The sequence below is a fragment of the Heteronotia binoei genome, chromosome 8 (assembly GCF_032191835.1).
Source record: "Heteronotia binoei isolate CCM8104 ecotype False Entrance Well chromosome 8, APGP_CSIRO_Hbin_v1, whole genome shotgun sequence".
In the NCBI taxonomy this organism is placed as follows: Eukaryota; Metazoa; Chordata; class Lepidosauria; order Squamata; family Gekkonidae; genus Heteronotia; species Heteronotia binoei.
In genome coordinates this window covers 60,214,100-60,233,596 of record NC_083230.1, presented here as the reverse complement: position 1 = coordinate 60,233,596, position 19,497 = coordinate 60,214,100, and the positions used below count along the sequence as shown (strand labels likewise).

Here is a 19,497-nt window from a genome sequence, read left to right as displayed (position 1 = left end):
CTCTAATTTAATAAAAACCAATTGTAATTTATTTAGAATAATAGTTCTTCCACACAAGATAAAAATACAAAACAATCACACATTCACACAGGCCTAAGAAACACAGATAGATTGATAGGGGAACATATAAGGGTAAACAGACAGGGTAATATTTACCATCGTAGTCTTGAGGAAGGTTCCAATGGCGACATCAGAGGACAGGGGAAATGGACCCAAAACTGTGGCCAGAATTGGGGATGGATCTCTGCTGCGGAATGTGGGTTGCTGATAGAAGCACACATGAGGGGAGTTGGGTCAGAGGTTAAATAGGCTCCCTCAGACCCTACAGGGGCTGGGAGGGAGGAGAAAGGGGGAGGCTCTGTGATGACCATGAAGGCTGGACATTAGCAGAGCCAATGGTGAGTCCTTTGGTGACATCCAATTGGGTGTCAGCTTTGACCAATGAACTTCACCTTAGTCCGGTGAACCTGGAAATTTCCAAGCTGCAATATTGCCTGAGGCGGCTCCAAGGTATTAGACTGGGGTGAGAATGGGAATGGCTGGATACTTGAGGTTAAATGGGATTATCTGGGAAGGTGACAATAGGGAATCAGATATTGGCCTAGGTATCCCCGGTGTAGACAAAAGAGTTGGTAATGACAGGAGATGTCCTTCCTCTTATTCCATCATCTTCTGGGCAGGAAACATTGTTTAAGGTTTTGCTAGACAATCAGGACCAACAGTAGAGCTGTTAATCCATTCATGGGGCAGATGGGTTGCTTGCAGGCCAAGGGTGACACAGGGTGTGTACGTGATCTTCCCACTAAGAAGGAATGGAGTCCAGCCTGGCAGGGTATGCTTGGATAAGCTTATGCAAAGCTGAAGCAGATGCTGGAGATGAAATCAGGAAAGCACGATGGATCCTGGTGTTGTTAGCCTTAGGTTCATGGAGGCAGGCTGGAAACACGGTGGCCTGGCTTCTCCCACTGCAGCGGCCAAGACTGGGCACACAAGGAGCAGAGTTCTGGCTAACACGCATCCAGAGGTGTAGAATGCAAAGCTGCCACATAAGCCTTAGAAGCTGTGGGCAAAGTCCACTTCTTAGAGCAGATGTGTGAGAGTCAAATCTCCAGGCACCCTGGCAACCATACTGGTGATCACGATGTCCATATGTATGAAAAGTAGGGGGCTTTTCCTCACAGTTCCTTTTTGAGGTGGCTGGAGCATCTCTCAGGACAAGGGTAAGTGCAGGATGGGGGCTGCCAGCAGATGTTGCCGTGTGGCCGGTTTTTTGGGGCCACTTCAGAGACATCTCTGAGTTCACCCAAAGTGCAGGTCTGTAATCAGCCATAGTTCACCACATTTTCCCATTTAACCTCTACCCCTCCTTTAACTGACTACTGTAAAACTGTGGTTTGTTTAATATAATGTCAGGTTTTCCATAGCATATCAGTTACCCTTTCTGCTTTACCTTGATATGATCCTGAATATCTAAATCATGAGGTCTGTATACAAGATAAATTTTTGCTGTTTTGATCCATGAAGTAATTCTCTGTGCCAGCATTACAGCAGAGAGAGGCTACAACTACAGATAGTCTTCCTTCTCTCTTGTGAAAAGCCCCTAGCTCTGCTCTATGGGAAGATGATATGCATCATAAAATTAAGATGTGTGCAAGTCTAGGGTTTAAAAGCTTATAAACTCTATCTGAATTAAGCTTTAATAAGCTTTCACTATTCTTCCTTTTCCTTGTAAATGCCCCTCCTGAACTTCAGTAAATTCCTTATTCAGCTTTAAAATGATTTCAATCATATTTTTCTGGGTTTCAGATGGAAGAAAAAAACAGACAGCTTCAAGAACGTCTCGAATTAGCTGAGCAAAAACTACAGCAAACAATGCGGAAAGCAGAGACATTGCCTGAAGTGGAAGCTGAACTGGCTCAAAGAATTGCAGCACTGACAAAGGTAGGATAAACTAAGGCGTAGGTTAATTGCAGAAATATACTTTCCTTTTACATTGATTGTCATCCCTTTTTCCTCTCTTCAGCATCACCTGCAGCAATAAAAGCCTATTTTGGAATGGACAAAGATGATTCTCCTTTATGACACCGTAAATAAACACTAATCATATATGAAGATATTTGCTTAAATTTGACATAATGGCAGAGGCGTCGCTTGGTATTTACTGTATGGCTTGAGTACATTTCTCTCAATATTCCAAAGGAGGTGTTTTATAATACTTTGTATTATAAAAGAGTTATGATTATTCCAACTCAGCTATAATCATGAGCTTTGTTTGCCATTAAATTTTTTCCATGATTTTCTACATCACATTAATTCAAAGAAAGACTATGATCACTTTCATAAAAATATATGACAAGGCAAAAACCACTTTATTTTCCAGACCCTGCTCAAATTAATTGTGGAGGAGTATAATCCCAGCAGAAGCTGGGTTCAGGTAGCCAGCTCAAGGTTGACTCAGCCTGCCATCCTTCTGAGGTTGGTAAAATGAGTACCCAGCTTGCTGGGGAGAAAGTGTAGATGACTAGGGAAGGCAATGGCAAACCAACCCATAAAAAGTCTGCCAAGAAAACGTCCTGATGTGATGTCACTCCATGGGTCGGTAACAACCTGGTGCTTGCAGGTAGTTTGTAAAGAAGCTATAGCTGATTAAATGTCTCCAATCTTGCGCAAAGTTATAAGTATCCGCACATCTGAAATGTGTATATCTCACAGTGGGAGGATATGGAAGTAACCATTGGTAACAGAAGATTCACAAGTTATTGAGATGACTTTCCTTGGATCTAAGTTGTAATATCCAAAACCAGCATTTTCTGTTGAATTTTGGCCATATTCCCTGCACACTTTGTTAGAAGTAAACCCTATTGACTAACTGTGACTCACCTTCAAAATAAACATGCATGGGATTGCTCTGTTAGGTAAATATATTCAGGAACACAACAATAAAATCCTTCTTGGTACTAAATAATAGAAATAAAGTTTTTTGCAAGCAAAATCTTTACATCAGTGATGCAGGACAGTCAGTTTAAATGTGAAGAGCACCTAAGGATGAATAAACCCTCTCCCCCTGATTTCTTTTTTTAAAATTTACACATTTTTTTGGCTTAATACCCTAAATTTTTCAGATATCCTTGGGAAGGTACACAGTTGAAACTGTTTTACCCATTCCAGCAGTAATCTGGAAATGGGATCTCAAATGCACACATGGAGGTCCCCTACTCTCAGGCACTTCTGTATTGATTTCTGTTGACACATCAACATACAGAAAAGAATTTGTGTATATGTCTCTCCCCTTCATAGAATGAACAGGGAATTCATATAATACATACAATGGAGTGTGTACAATACCATGGATTAGAAGGGTTCTATGCCACATGCACAGTCATATAAATATAGGAACTGCTATAAGTTGTATTGAATTCTGCTCTCTTTGGACTATCATTTCTGACTTCATGTGGAGAAGTAATGGTAATTATTACCAACTTTTTTTTTATCTTGTGCAGTTCCAGTCCTACCATCTCTTCAGGGTGGGTCTTGCTATTTTTATATTTTTTTCTGAATTCCTACGATTCAAATCAGAAACAAATGAGATATATTTTGTATAGCAGGGGTGGTCAAACTTGCTTAATGTAAGAGCCACATAGAATAAATGTCAGATGTTTGAGAGTTGCAGGACATGAACAAATATTACACACACATCTTTTTTAAAACTCTTAATATTTTTTTTGCACAGAAACATAAAATATATATGTATGCACTTGACAACACCACCATGCTAGAAAGAGACTTTTTTGAAAACAAAAGCTGGGAATAGCAGTCCCCATAAAACCAGCATCGGAAAGGGTTAGGGGATTATTTTTTGGCACCAGTGGGAAAAGGAAACACCCATGTACCATATAAATCACTGGCCACTTGCATCATTATGCATCTCTCTTTGCCTTGACACCAAGGTTAGTAAATACAGCTCCTACAATAGCTATGAAACTAAGGAGGAACCCTGTACTGCCCTCTTTAATTGTCCCCTCCTTCCAATGACTCCCTTGGCTCTTGCTCTTTTTTACCCTGCTCTAGGTCTCCATGTGACTTCTGTGGTAGAGGAGAAGAGCTTGCAAGCCTGCCTATTTCCCTCTCCTTTCCAGCTTCACACACAATGCAAGTGGTTGCCTATATGGGTCAATGCTCAGAGGTTGACTGAGGTCCTGATGCTAAGCATGCTTACTTGGGAATAAGCCTGCATTAAATTCCTCCTCAACCTCTGATAGCCCCACAATATGTGTGAAAGAGCTGCATTTGGCTCCCGAGCCACAGTTTGGCCACCCCTATTGTATAATTTGATGATGACCAAGCTACTTTGGGTGTAACACAAATGCATGTAGTGGAATTATATTTGTTCCACAAACGCTTCTTCAGCACACAAACTTGCAAGTTTCCTTCTTTTTTCTCCAAGCAAGGACCTCTAATTCCAAAAATAATTAGCAAGGTCAAGAAGGCCCATATGTTGGGATGGAATTAATTGACAGGAGCCAATTTGGTGTAGTGGTTAAGTGTGCAGACTCTTATCTGGGAGAACCGGTTTTGATTCCCCACTCCTCCATTTGCACCTGCTGGAATGGCCTTGGGTCAGCCAGAGCTCTCGTAGGAGTTGTCCTTGAAAGGACAGTTGCTGTAAGAGCTCTCTCAGCCCCATCTACTTCTCAGCCCCACCTACCTCTGTTGTGGTATGGGAGGTAAAGGAAATTGTAACCGCTCCGAGACTCTGAGATTCAGAGTATAGGGTGGAATATAAATCCAATATCTTCTTCCTTCCAAGTCCAAGCAATGATCATTGCCTATGGCCAACAACCCTAAGTGTCCCAAGCATTTTCACGCCTGCTCAGATAGACAGCATACATATAAACCTGGTGGAAGGAACAGTTTAATATATAAAAAAGCATGTATCATGATTTTCTGAGGGCTTTCATAGGTTCATATTTTAAAAGCTAAACAAAGCAATATTTCATGGATTAGATTTTTCAGAAGGCTGGCTAATTTTCTGAAGACAATTTGCCTTGTATCTGGAATACATTTTCAGTCCACTCTGTTAAATAGGCATCTGATCTGTTGACCTGAGAATTTATAACACTTGAATGTGAGGTGCTTTAATCTGCCTTTTGTTAATGATCCTGTGTAAATGTTTAACTTTTAAATAGGAAGAACATATGCATAAAGTCATCAATAGAATGGGTTTAAATAAATATATAATCTAGGTTGTTTCATTACATCCTATTTACAGTTTAGCACAGTAATTTTCAGACTATGGTTCTTGTCCAAGATTCCATGACCTCTTCTACAAAAGATGGAATTTTGCATAAGCGCATGTCCTATTGACTCCAGTTTTGGTTGTGCATCTTTCCATGTACAATGGATATGCAATCACTTTGGTGGCCTTGATTGGACAGAAAAACAGGATATAAATGTAAATAAAGAGATAAATCACAGCATTGCCCCAACATTTCAATCAATAGAAAAGTACTTATATGCAGGATGGATACTAGGAGCTCCTGCTTGGGAAGGAACAGTAATATAGTATAATATTTATCTTAAGTATTTATCATGGGTTTGATCCAACCAGCTTTTCTGCAGAGAAGAAAGGGAGGAAAGGGTCCCCCTTGACCACCAGAAGCCTATGACAGGCACATGCAATGGCAACTGGAATAAGGAGAGGAATTGAGACAGAAAAACTGGCTGGGTCCAACCCATTGTTATGTATTTGTTCATTACATCATAACCTCGTAAACTGTTGTAGTATACTGTTGTAAACTATTTTTAATGTATAAAAATGTACTATGGTAACACTCAGGGGTCATTTTGTAGGAAAAAAGGTGCAGGAGCTCAGTAGCGTTTCTCATTTGCAAATGCCCCAGGATATTTGTGCAGCAGAGAGAGAACTCCCCACTGCATGCAGACCTTGGCTAAAGGTTCAGGAGCTGCGCTCCTGTGAGATCCTACTGAATTCAAGCCCTGGTAACACTAAATTTGGCAGAAATAGACTTATTCTGTATTGTGCAATCCCTAGAGAAATTTTGGAAGTTCATGGCACACAGAAAAAGATGGTTGGGCTCAGCCTCTTAGGGAGCACCAGGATCAGGAAGACAACTTAGATGTATCCACATACAATATCTATTTGATGCAATGGAAATTGCAAAGCATAGGAATTACCTATATATTCTTAATTCATGTTGGCTATTCATATGAGCTGATTTAAATGTGTATAGTGAATGATACAGCCTGTCCTTGGCTGTACCATTTCAAAGTACAAGGAGAAAGATTAAAACTTGTAGGCTAAAAATTCCCTGCACATGTCCTTGAGAAGGCATCTTGTCTGTCCTAAACCTGGGAATGTTGTACAGCCTGCTGTTTCTGCATACTGTAGCAACCATATACCAAGAATGGAGCATTCTCAAATTCTGATTGGCTTAGCAAGAATTTGGAAGCCCATGTTTTCACAAGGATCCAGGGAAAAGCAGTCATCGTATCTGAGACAGCACCTCCTCTTAGCTATAGTCAGGGTTGTATGAGGGTACAATAGACTACTCAGCTTCCTAGATTAGCCTTGTCTGGCAAGTATGTAGGCTCATCAAAATTCAAGCTGAATTAAAAAAAACTTTAAATAACATTTTAGATTCCATTGCCCTTCCCTCTGTCTCAAGGGAAATGATGAGGGGAAAATACCTCACAGAGAAGAGAAGTAGGATATATTTTACAAACTACTATTTTTGCCCCTTCCTCCTTGCAGAAAAAATGTTCCTGAAAAACAAGCATAAGTACCCAAGTGGTTTTTTCACCACTGCTTGGCCTCAGCTCAAAAAGGATGATGGAAGGAGCTTGCCAGTCAAGCGGCTGGGTAGCCCAGTTTCCATAACATTTCAGCAGCCAGTGAGTACTTCTCCAGTCTGGGAACTGGGAAATTATCCCATTGAAAGAAACATGTAGGAAGCTATATATCCAGAAACACCTTTAAGGAATCCTAAAAGATTCCTTTTCTTCTGCTGAAATGCCATCTGGCATAAGGTGGTACACAAATTTATCTATAAACTGCTGCTGATTGGCCCATCCTAAGAATCTGCTGCTTCCGTAAATTCCAGATGCGACTATTTCCCTTTGGCACCTCAGATGAAAGGAGACATTTCTTACATCTGAGTTGGCAAGTGGAGTTATTACCACCTTCCTACATGCTGAACCAACTCTCATGCATGCCATTTTCGATTCTCATTCATGTCTTTTTATCACGTCCTCCTTAGAACTGATCTGGACTGTATTGTTCCAGGCATTTCTCATATAATAAAAGGGAAATAAGGCAAATGAACCTTAGCTTAAGTGTTTGGGTCTGGAAAGATGGGTAACCCCTCTCCTTGGTACCCTGGCAGTCTGATCCTGCCTGTAGCAAAGAGGAAATGCTATCCATGATGTAATACTCAAAGACTGCTTTCCCCCGGCCACTTGAAAGAATTGCAATTTTACAGGTAAGAACAAAAATCAATTTTCTAACAAACAATCAATTTGCCTTTTCTGTCAGAAAAGTCTTGTATGATTGGAGGGCCTTTATATTCAATGTCCATGTGTTCTGAATACATTTTCAGAATTGGGTACCAACAACTGATATTATTTGTGCCGTTCCATAATTGTGAGTGCATTGACGAGCCACTATGCTAAATGCAGTCCACTTAATGGACCATCCAATAAGCAACCAATTTTCTGCTCCCTTCCTGGGAACGAAAAAAATGGAAACTGTCAAGCATGCAGCTAGAGGGTTGATGGTGGACTGTTCAGTTTAAAATTGTGCTTTCAAATGTTTTCAAACAGTATTTGTACCTTTATTGGGTGAAAGGCATTAACTAGCTGATTAAAGTTTGAATCCTTACATTTTTATTTTATGTTATTAGGTAAAGGTTCATTTGTGTAGGCCTTTTAACTTTTCCCAATGTTGTTCAATGTTGCTCATAATGAGCATGGAATCCATGTAATTATATGCCCAGAAAACTATGCTGCAGGAAAACTGAGCCATAGTCATGGTAGAGTGATAAGACAAGTGCTTTGCATTCACCACAAGCTCAATAATCTTTATGATAAGCTGGAAAAGTTGTTTTCATTGACTGTTAGTAATTTGCCTTTATACTTTATAAGGGAACCTATCATGGCATTATAAATGACTAACCCATTTGAATTAGTGTATTTTGTTACATTATACATTGTTTCCATTATGATAATGTTGTAAGATTTAAAAAAACCCCTCAAAACCTGTTCTGGCATTGGAATCCCAAAGTCTCATTCAATTGCTGAATTCACCAAAATTCCAATCAGACCTCTTTGCCAGAATTGCTTAAAATTATTGAAGATTAATTTCTCATCAGCCAGCCATCACTAACCTGGAATTTCCATACTTGGGTTGTTGGCTTTTTTAGCATTCTGTTGTTTTAAGTTCATCCACATCAACTGCCTCATGTCACCCTATTGTAAGTGTGGTTTATTCTACATAAAATTATGTCAGTTGAAGTATTAAATTTGCAATCACGCTTTTCTTTTAAGCATTCTGTGCTGTGTTCCGTTCAGTGTTGGTGTCTTTAGTTCTGATTTTCAATTTTGTCCCTCTCCTTTTCCTTGACTTGTTAGTCTGATCCAACCTCTTCTACCTCATCTGATGATTATCAATATGTTATGGAAGCTAAACTACAAGAAATGATCTCCATACGTAGGAAGGTAGTCCTACTGGACTTTACTTTCTATTGCTAAATAGAGTCCATCTGATTTTGTTTTCATATTCTTAAGAACTCTGTTTTTTAATTTATGTATTTATTTTATTGATAATCAACCATTGTGTCATTCAGTGCTTAAAGAGCTTACAATTTTATGATGGCAGGTTTGTTTTCAAACCATACACAGTTTGCATGTTACATTTGGCTGATTTCATTGCTCATAAATAACTCCAATGTTTTGCTGAATGCTTGGATGTTAACAGGCCTTGTAGCTGACACATTTCAAGCAATGCTGTTCAGCTGCCTGTTTGAATAAAAATTTATTTTTTGAAAACTAATTTTGCAGTTAGTAGTAGCTTGCTTTATGTTTTCTTTAAAACTAATTGAGATTTTAACTCACAATACTTTTTTAAGTTTAAAAAAACTCGTATTATTTTTCACAGGCCGAAGAGAGACATGGCAACATTGAAGAACGCATGAGACACTTGGAAACTCAGCTGGAAGAAAAAAACCAGGAGCTTCAAAGAGTATGTCCATTACAGATAGTTTATTGTATGGTTTATAACTGGAATGGGTAAAGTTGGTTTTTCATTCTGTTTTCATGCACACTATATAGGCTGGTTCAGGCATTCAACTGTATTTTATTATGTTTTATTGCTGTTTATATTGTAAGCTACTCTGCCTTCCTTTGAGGTAGAAAGGCCCCTACTAAATGTTTTAAATAAATAATATACAATAGCATCCGTGTGCATGTAAGTATCCTGCAACCAGCAAGGGTCATGTGAAGCACCAGTTATATTAAATAACACATCTGCTGTAGCCAGAGGCACTCTTTTGAGGTGCCATAGTTGCACAAATCGGAAAGCCATGTGCGTAATAATCCCTAGTGAAGTGATCACCCTGAAGGTTGTCAGATTTTGACACAACTAACAAATTCACTGTCTATGGTATGCACGTTTGTGAAGATAACTGCAAAGATTGCTTTATTAGCCTACGCCTAGTCAACTGTTTTAAAATAGCTTATGAACAAACCATCATTGTATTTTAATGAGACTATGTCCTCTCTGTAACAGTTTGCAAATGTAAATGTAAATCTGTAAATGTAAATTATGCAACATGAATGTTGGCAAAATGAATTCAGAGATGTATTACTGAAAGATTTATTACTAAAACCCAGAATTCCATCCATTTGTTAATATTCAGATATGAATGTGGTGACTCTGTTAATATAAGAAAATTATTAGCTATCAACATTGTGAAGGAAGGTACAATGTTGATAGGTAATTTTTTTTATATTAACAGTCATCACATTCAAATCTCAATATTAGCAAGTATTGTACAATATTGTGCAATATTCTGCTTTGACTCTAGTACTGATAAAATTTATTCTTCAGCAGCATTTGCTTTGTTATGTATTACTGTTATTTTAGTTGCCTGTACCAATATTTATGTTTCAATAAGAGCAGCATTTTAGTTAACATTGGAACTGCCCGTTTTGTTTCCTTGATACTCAAATGAAGGCTAGACAAAGAGAAAAAATGAATGAAGAGCACAACAAACGGTTATCAGATACTGTGGACAGGCTTTTGACAGAATCTAATGAACGCCTGCAGCTACATTTAAAAGAGAGAATGGCAGCTTTGGAGGAAAAGGTAATATTAAATGATCAAGAAAAGTAACTAGCAAAATCAATGCAGTGATTTTTTAAAATCACAATTGAAATATGTTCTTGCTTCTGTGAAATAAAAGCTGCTGAATGTTTATGGCATGAAACAAGACCACATGAAATCCTCTCCTCTCATGCCCTTTGGCACCCAGTCCTCTATCTTTAGGGGCTATGGTTCAGTGGAAAAGCACTTTGATATCTCCTGGTGAAGGACATCAGGTGGCTAATGCTGGAAAAGGCATTTTTGTTCCTGAGCGCATAGAGAATAGCTGTCAGAGTAGGCTGAGCCAGAAGGACCAATGTTCTGTCTCAAACTGAGGCAACTTTGTGCATTCAATGGGCTTCTTCCCACATGTGTGAGAACAATGCATGCCCAACAGTGTTTGCATAGATTGGATCATGCCTTTGATGTTTAAAAATTTTAAAAATCATTTAAAAAAATGATAGGTATGCTATCTCAGTGAGCTATTATATAGTAGACTTGTGCAAGGGAGTTGATTACATTTCTTTCAATGTCATTTATTTAAAAATAATGGTTTCATTAATGTTCTGTTCCATATATTTTTGCTTTGTTATTTTTCTTTAATTATTGTTGTTTTGTTTTCCATAATTTTATTTTTGTGATTGTTTTTGATTGACTCCAATGGACGACACAAACACCCACACAAACTGTTCTTGGGTCTGTACTTGTACAGTTGTAATCATAAGTTGCTACAACTTGCAGTTAATCAAGAAAGTTCAGAGCCTCTCTCCCCTTTCCCCTTAAGCAACACTGTGTTCTTTCTGGGCCCTCATTTAAAAATGTTGCCTGCCTTGTGAAAAAGAAACCAATAGAGGCAGAGACTGCAATAAAAAAAGAGGACAGAACAGAATGAAAGAAAATGTTTTTTCTATTATAGACTGTTTACCTGGATAATTTGTTTCATTTTAAAATTAATTATAATAATTACAAAACATCCTATTTTGTTACTATTGTAATTAACAATGAAAGAAATGCATAAACCTACTATATTGTACCTAGAATCAGTACAGTATAGTGGTTAAATTGTTAAAAGGATAGATCTGGGCTGTCATCCCTGCTCAAGGACCACACTAGATAACTTTGGGGCAACAATTCTTTCTTCTCAACTTATTTCAATTTTACTTCATAAAATGGGAGAGAGGGAAAACCAATATGTCACCCTGAGCTCCATTGAGAGGATCAGGATAAAAAAAAGATGTTAACAATAACTTTTGACACAGTAAAATCAGGAATGCGTTTATTAATAAAACAGCATTTTCAGACGAACTATGTATCTGAGATAATAGACACATTATTGCCATTGCATGAAGAATGATAAAAAAGACTACTAGGTCTGCTTAATCTTTTTACCTTGATTTTTGCTGTATCTTATTTTGATTTGAAATTTCTCTCCTAGAATGTTTTAATTCAAGAATCTGAAAGCTTTAGGAAGAACTTGGAAGAATCTTTACATGACAAGGTATTCTAAATATTTTTTTCCTCAAATGGTAATTTTATTTATTTAAAGAAAATTGTTGGATGTTTTTATTAATCAGAACAAATATTGCTTGGGGAATTCGTCTACCAAAAATGTTCCTAGAGATCATTGAACCAAGTATTTTTAGCGCAAAGTTCTTAAACCAGACACTTGCCTAAAACTCTTTAATGAAATTTCATCCTTCAGGAAGTGGGTACAGAAATGTTGAGTGGCACCAGAGCAAACATGAGTTACTCCTCACAAGGTGTATTGACTGAATTATGTGGCACTGGCCTGGTTATCGTATTGTTTTGCTGTGGGTGAACAAGGCTACCTCTGACTTGCTTTGCTTCTCACTGCATAACTGCTGCTTTCCAGTGCCATTCTAAGAATGCTTTTCTGGGAGTAGGCCCCACTGAATTTGAGTACAGTTCTCAGTAGACCTGCTTTAAGATTGCTCTGTAGGTGTACTGACTAGATTGAAATTTTGTTGCACTTACAAGAAGTTTTTAGGTGAATGATAGAAAACCAGCATTCTTATTTAATTCATGAGTTTCAGCCCCACATGGTCCAGAGTCTCACAGTCATGCCCTTTGCAGTGCAGCACAATTTCAGCCATTTACCATTGGCTTAGAGAAACAGTCACATTAAGTAACATTTCTACTAAATGTCATTTTCCTCTTTGCTTTACAGCCAGTAGAAAAAAATAAGTACTTTATCCTAAAATACGTATAAAGTTTTTTTAGGAAATCAAATTAAATTGAAACAAGGGCAAGAAACATGGTTGTAGCTGAAGTCTGGAGGCAAAATAACTTCATATCTAACAGCCAAACTCAACAAGCACAAAAGAAATTGCAAAACAAAAAATATATTTTAATTTAGTTGACATTTTTTTCCTAAAAAGAAACCATTCTGGAAGGAGCAGATTAGGTTAGCCTACAATGACTCATGGATTTCTTGTTATTTTTAGTCATTTTAGTAATTTCTCAGCCACGTTTTCTCATGAATAATAGTGCATGAAGAGGCATGCTTCCTCCCATTGAATTTAGCTACCATTTTGTTCCTAAAAATGTTTGGAAGAAGTTGATGAGGTTAGATCCCTGCAATTACTCATGGTGTTCTTGTTACTTTTGTTCATTTTTTTGGCATTTTTTTTTACTTTATTAAAGGAAGAATTTAAAAATTAACAACTCCAACAAAATCTTTTGCACTATACAAATGTAATATCACATAAACATTATACCTTCATGTTTTCTTCATCTTCTTCCTTAATTCTTCTCTCAAATATTAAATAGTAAGATTAATAAAATTCACTAGTTAATCTTAGCTCATTATATTAGCTTTACATTATATATTTCAAATCAACTTTGAGCTAAGTTATTCTACAAATAACTTAATATAGCCTAGCCCTGGGAGACCTTAAAATTAAGGGCTGGAGGAGAACAAAACTCCACCTTCCATGGGCTGATTATACCTTGGGGAAACATGCCCAGACACTTACAACAGTCCCACCACTCTCTAATATCAGAGAGTTATGCTTCCATTATAAATTGTACCCCAAACCTCATTTATATAAAGGAGTCAACGCTCTCCTCAAAATCTCCATGATCTTCAGAAGTGCATACACGACTTGCTTTAACTGGAGTTAGGAGCAGAGCGCTCCTTTCTCTTGTTTGCTCTCAATGCAGGGGGCGGAGGGGAAGGGTGGGATTTAAAGCAGCCAGCAATAATAAATCTCCTTTTGTCCTCAAGACCAGCTATGCGTGCGTTCTCAAAGGAAGAGACAGCCTGGTGGATGGTGTGCCTCCATGCTTTGCGATCTGAGGCTAGGTCAGACCACTGGTGATGGTTGATGCGACAGGTGCCAAGGGATTTCTTCAAGGAGTCCTTGTACCTCTTCTTTGCTGCCCCTCTATTTCGATGGCCGGTGGAAAGTTCGCCATACGGAGCAATCTTGGGAAGGCAGTGGTTTTCCATCCTAGAAATATGCCCTGCCCAGCGCAGCTGCGTCTTCAACAGCAGTGCTTCGATGCTTGTAACCTCTGCCCTCTTGAGGACTTCAGTGTTGGTCACAAAGTCACTCCAGTGGATGTTGAGGATGGTGCGAAGGCAGCGCTGATGAAAGCGCTCAAGGAGTCGCAGGTGATGACGGTATAAAACCCACGATTCGGAGCCGTAGATGAGGGTTGTCATCACAACCGCTTTGTAAACATTGATCTTTGTGCCTTTTTTCAGATGCTTGTTGCTCCACACTCTTTTGTGCAGTTGGCCAAATGCACGGTTTGCCTTTGCCAGCCTGTTGTCAATCTCCTTGTCGATCTTGGCATCTGAGGAGATGATGCACCCCAGGTAGCTGAACTGCTGGACTGTCTTCAGAACTGATTCACCCACAATGATGCAGGGAGGGTGATAATCTTCCTGGGGTGCAGGCTGGTGGAGAACTTCTGTCTTCTTCAGGCTAACTTCTAGGCCAAATAGCTTGGCAGCCTCTGCAAAGCAGGACGTCATATGCTGCAGAGCTGATACCGAGTGGAAGACGAGTGCAGCATCATCAGCAAATAGTAGCTCTCGGATGAGTTTTTCCATTGTCTTGGAGTGAGCCTTTAGTCACCTCAGGTTGAACAGGCTGCCATCAGTGCGATAGCGGATGTAGACACCATCGTCATCATCTAGATCTACTGTGGCTCTTTGAAGCATCATGCTAAAGAAGATCGTAAAGAGAGTTGGCGCAAGAACGCAGCCTTGCTTTACACCTGTGCCTATTGGAAAGGGCTCCGAGAGGTCGTTGCAGTGTCTGACTTGGCCTCGCTGGTCTTCATGTAGCTGGATGATCATGCTGAGGAACCTTGGGGGACATCCTAAACGTTCCAAGATTTGCCACAGGCCTTTCCTGCTAACGGTATCGAAAGCTTTGGTAAGGTCAACAAAAGTCACATATAGACCCTTGTTCTGTTCCCTGCATTTCTCTTGGAGCTGCCTGAGAACAAATACCATGTCGGTGGTGCTCCTGTTAGCTCTGAAGCCGCACTGGCTCTCTGGAAGGAGTTCTTCTGCAATGGCGGGCACCAGTCTGTTCAGGAGTATTCTGGCAAGGATTTTGCCTGCGATGGAGAGCAGGGTTATCCCCCGGTAGTTGGAGCAGTCTGACTTTTCTCCTTTGTTCTTGTGTAGAGTGATGATGATTGCATCGCGAAAGTCCTGTGGTAGTTTGTCTTGTTCCCAGCAGGTGACAAGTACTTTGTGAAGTGTGCTATGTAGTACTGTGCCCCCATGCTTCCAGATCTCTGGTGGGATTCCATCAACTCCCGCTGCCTTACCACTTTTCAGTTGCTTGATGGCTGTAACAGTCTCTTCTAGGGTGGGGATCTCATCCAACTCGTTTTCACTGGTTGAAGTGGGGTGAGGTGGATTGCGGAAACTACGCGGTTGGCACTGAAGAGAGCCTGAAAATACTCCGACCACCGGTTCAGTATGGATGCCTTGTCTGTGAGGAGCACTTGGCCGTCTGCACTATGCAAGGGACTCTGAGCCTGATATGATGGGCCATATACTGCCTTCAGGGCTTCGTAGAACCCTCTTAAATCACCAGTGTCTGCACACAGCTGGGTTCTCTCTGCAAGCTTGGTCCACCACTCGTTCTGAATGTCTCGAAGCTTGCGCTGGAGGTTGCTACATGCAGCGCGAAAGATTGCTTTTTTCCCGGGACAGGAGGGCTGAGCAAGATGTGCTTGGTAGGCAGATCTCTTTTTCGCTAGTAATTCTTGGATCTCTTGATTGTTCTCATCAAACCAGTCCTTGTTTTTCCTTGTGGAGAACCCGAGGACTTCTTCAGAGATCAACAGGATGGTAGTTTTTAGGTGTTCCCAGAGTGCTTCTGGAGAAGGGTCTGTGGGGCAACTGGGGTCCTCAATTCTTGACTGGAGTTTTGCCTGGAAGGCAGCTTTAACTTCGGCTGACTGAAGGCTGCCAACCTGAAGCTTCCTCCGAGGGATACCTTCTCTCCTGGGTGTGGGTTTAAAGTGAAGACGGAGATTGCAGCGTACAAGACGATGATCCGTATGACATTCCGCACTGGGCATTACTCGGATGTGTAAGACATCTCGAAGGTCTCTCTGGCGCACCAGAATGTAGTCGATAAGGTGCCAGTGCTTGGACCGTGGGTGCATCCAGGTTGTCTTCAGGCTGTTCTTCTGCTGAAAGATAGTGTTGGTGATGGTGAGCTGGTGCTCCGTGCAGAATTCTAGCAGGAGGCGCCCATTATCATTGCAGTTGCCAATGCCATGTTTGCCAAGTACTCCTTTCCAGGCTTCCGAGTCTTTACCTACTTTGGCATTGAAGTCACCAAGGATGATCACTTGTCCTCTGTAGGGGTCTTCCGTACGAGGTTGCGTAGATCAGCATAGAACTTGTTCTTTTCTGCAGGATCTGCTTGAAGGGTTGGGGCATACACACTGAAGAGTGTTGCATGCTGCTTGTTTTGAAGTGGGAGGCGCATGGACATGATGCGATCTGAGTGACCTGTTGGCAGGTTTTCGAGTTTGGAGGCAATGGAGTTCCTGACCATGAAGCCAATGCCAGAAAGACGGCACTCAGCCTTTGACTTACCCGACCAGTAGAGGGTATAGCAGGGTGACAATATATATCCTTGTCGAACTCCTTTTCCTATTCTAAACCAATCAGTTTTTCCATATCCCGTTCTGACCGTTGCTTCTTGACCCTTATACAGGTTTCTCAGGAGACATGAGAGGTGGTCTGGTACTCCCATCTCTTTAAGGACTTGCCACAGTTTGTTGTGATGCACACAATCAAAGGATTTAGCATAGTCAATGAAGCAGAAATAGACGTTTTTCTGATACTCCCATGCTTTCTCCGTAATCCATCGAATGTTGGCAATTTGAACTCTAGTTCCTCTACCTCTCCAAAACCCAGCTTGAACTTCTGGTAGTTCCCCACCTACATACTGCTGAAGCCTAGCTTGTAGGATCTTTAACATGACCTTGCTGGCATATGAAATTAGTGCAATAGTGCGATAGTTTGAACATTCCTTGGCATTACCCTTCTTTTCCAATCCTGGCCACTGTTGTGTTTTCCAAATTTGTTGACATAATGTGTGCATCACTTTAACAGCATCATCTTTTAGGACTTTGAATAGCTCAACTGGGATACCATCATCTCCACTCGCTTTGTTGTTAGTAATGCTTTCTAAAGCTCATTTGACTTCACTCTCTAGGATGTTTGGCTCAAGGTCATCGATTTCACTGTCATGGTTGTCCGGGACATTGAGATCCTTCTTGTATAATTCTTCTATGTATTCTTGCTACCTCTTCCTGATCTCTTCTGCTTCTGTTAGGTCCCTACCATTTTTGTCCTTTAGCATGGCCATCTTTGCATGAACTGTTCCCTTGATTTCTCCAATTTTCTTGAATAGATCTCTTGTCCTTCCCATTCTATTATTTTCCTCTATTGCTTTGCATTGTTCCTTCAGGAAGGCCTCCTTATTTCTCTTTGCTATTCTCTGGAAATCCGCATTCAGTAGGGTGAATCTTTCCTTTTTACCTTTGCCTTTTGCTTTCCTTCTTTCCTCAGCTATTTGTAAAGCCTCATCAGATAGCCTCTTTGCTCTCTTGCATTTCTTTTTCTTTGGGATGGTGCTGATTGCTGCCTTCTGCACAATGTCACAAACTTCCATCCATAGTTCTTCAGGCACTCTGTCTATCAGCTCTAGTTCCTTAAACCTATTGTTCACCTCCACTGTATATTCATAAGGGATGTGATCAAGGTCAGACCTGAATGACCTAATGGCTTCTCCAGTTTTCTTCACTTTAAGCCTGAATTTTGCGATGAGTAGCTCATGATCTGAGCCGCAGTCAGCTCCAGGTCTTGTTTTTACTGACTGTAAGGAGCTTCTCCATTTTTGACAGCAGAGTATATAATCAATCTGATTTCTGTGTTGCCCAGGTGATGTCCACGTGTAGAGTTGCCTTTTAGATTGTTGGAAGAGGGTGTTCGCTATGACCAGCTTGTTCTCTTGACAAAACTCTATTAGCCTTTGCCCGGCTTCATTTTGTTCTCCAAGGCCAAACTTGTCAGTTGTTCTGGTCACCTTTTGACTTCCTGTTGGGTTTCTGATGCAATTTCACTTCCTGTTGTCATGAGTTAATTAAATGTTTGTATATGCATGCTGATGTTTAGCCAGTGAGTAGGTAGATCCAATGAGAATGTGTGCACGTACTTCCTGCCAAGGCTAGGTGTCGATATGCATAGTGACCATTCAGGGAGAGCCCTAATAGGCTAATTCATATATTTGGGTGGTGGTCTAAGGGAAACCATTTGGTCAGTTTTATTGCCCTTTGTGTAAAGCCCTTAGATCTCCATGCAGTTGAAGTTAGGACTTAAGAGAGTCAAGATGTAGCCTAGAAGCTAGAAAGGATATTGAATCCTTCTTTGTTTTCTAGAAATCCCAGTCATACCTTTTCCTCATTAGTAAAGTAAACTACTTTGTATTCTTAAGCTAAACCGTGTGCCTGGCTGTTATTTGTGGTTATCTCCACATTACTCTGCTAATAGTATATCAAATTCCAACACTTCCTACTTTGGCATTCCAGTCCCCCAGCCTCTTCTGCATTAGTGGTTGGGGCATAGACTTGGATTACTGTGATATTGAATGGTTTGCCTTGATAGGGACCGAGATCATTCTGTCATTTTTGAGATTGTATCCCATTACTGCCTTTGTCACTCTCTTGTTAACTATAAAGACCACACCATTTCTTCTATGGGACTCTTGGCCACAATAATAGATGCAGTGATCCTCTGAGTTAAATTCACCCATTCTTGTCCATTTTAGTTCACTGATTCCCAAGATGTCGATGTTCAGTCTTGCCATCTCCTGTTTGACCACATCTAGCTTACCTTGATTCATAGATCTTACATTCCATGTTCCAATGCAGTATTGTTCTTTGCAGCATCGGACTGTTCTTTCACCATCAGACACATCCACAGCTGAGCATCCTTTCGGCTTTGGCCCAGCTGCTTCGCTCTTTCTGTGGTTACTTGAATGCTCTTCTCCAGTAGAATATTGGGCACCTTCTGACCTCTCATCTTCCAGTGCCATATCTTTTAGCCTTTTGTTTCTGTTCATGGGGTTTTCTTGGCAAGGATACTGGAGTGGTTTGCCATTTCCTTCTCCAGTGGATCACATTTAGTCTGGATTCTCAGCTGTGGCCTGTCCATCTTGGGTGGCCCTGCATGGCATAGCCCACAGTCTCATTGAACCGCGCAAGCCCTCACCACGACAAGATAGCAATCCATGAAAGGGCTGAATACTCCATGAAAATTGGAAGAGCATAACCATCAAGATCACCAGTGTTGTCAGTCTTGTTGCTATAGAAAGATTTTGACTGATTTTGCACTAGAGTTTGTTCCGCGCGGAGAGCCCTTTTGCCTCGGCGCTTCTCTCGGTTTTCACACAAGTTGTCCTGGAGCTGCGAGTTGGCATGCTGCTTTTCCATGGCAAGCAGAAACCACTTGTAAGAGGATCTTGCTTGCTGCAGAAAAGCGGCGCACCAACTCACAGCTCCGAGGCAGTTTGTGCAAAAACCAAGAGAAGCACCAGGAGCAAAAAGGC

At 40.5% G+C, this 19,497-nt stretch overlaps 1 protein-coding gene across 3 annotated transcripts in view; it reads left to right on the top strand.

Moving 5' to 3' along the window:
• The window catches only part of PPFIA2 (PTPRF interacting protein alpha 2), a 487,757-nt gene that overhangs the window by 378,181 nt on the left and 90,079 nt on the right, over positions 1 to 19,497 (top strand). For 2 of the 3 annotated variants that reach the window (XR_009555743.1, XR_009555744.1), the window contains 5 exons: positions 1,807 to 1,941; positions 8,647 to 8,733; positions 9,173 to 9,256; positions 10,250 to 10,381; positions 11,814 to 11,876. Coding sequence is in view for 1 of the 3 variants with exons in the window: in XM_060245141.1 (XP_060101124.1) it covers positions 1,807 to 1,941; positions 9,173 to 9,256; positions 10,250 to 10,381; positions 11,814 to 11,876 (414 nt within the window). In the remaining 2 variants the exon portion in view is untranslated. The remainder of the gene's footprint in view (positions 1 to 1,806; positions 1,942 to 8,646; positions 8,734 to 9,172; positions 9,257 to 10,249; positions 10,382 to 11,813; positions 11,877 to 19,497) is intronic. The other variant, XM_060245141.1, reaches the window with a different exon arrangement.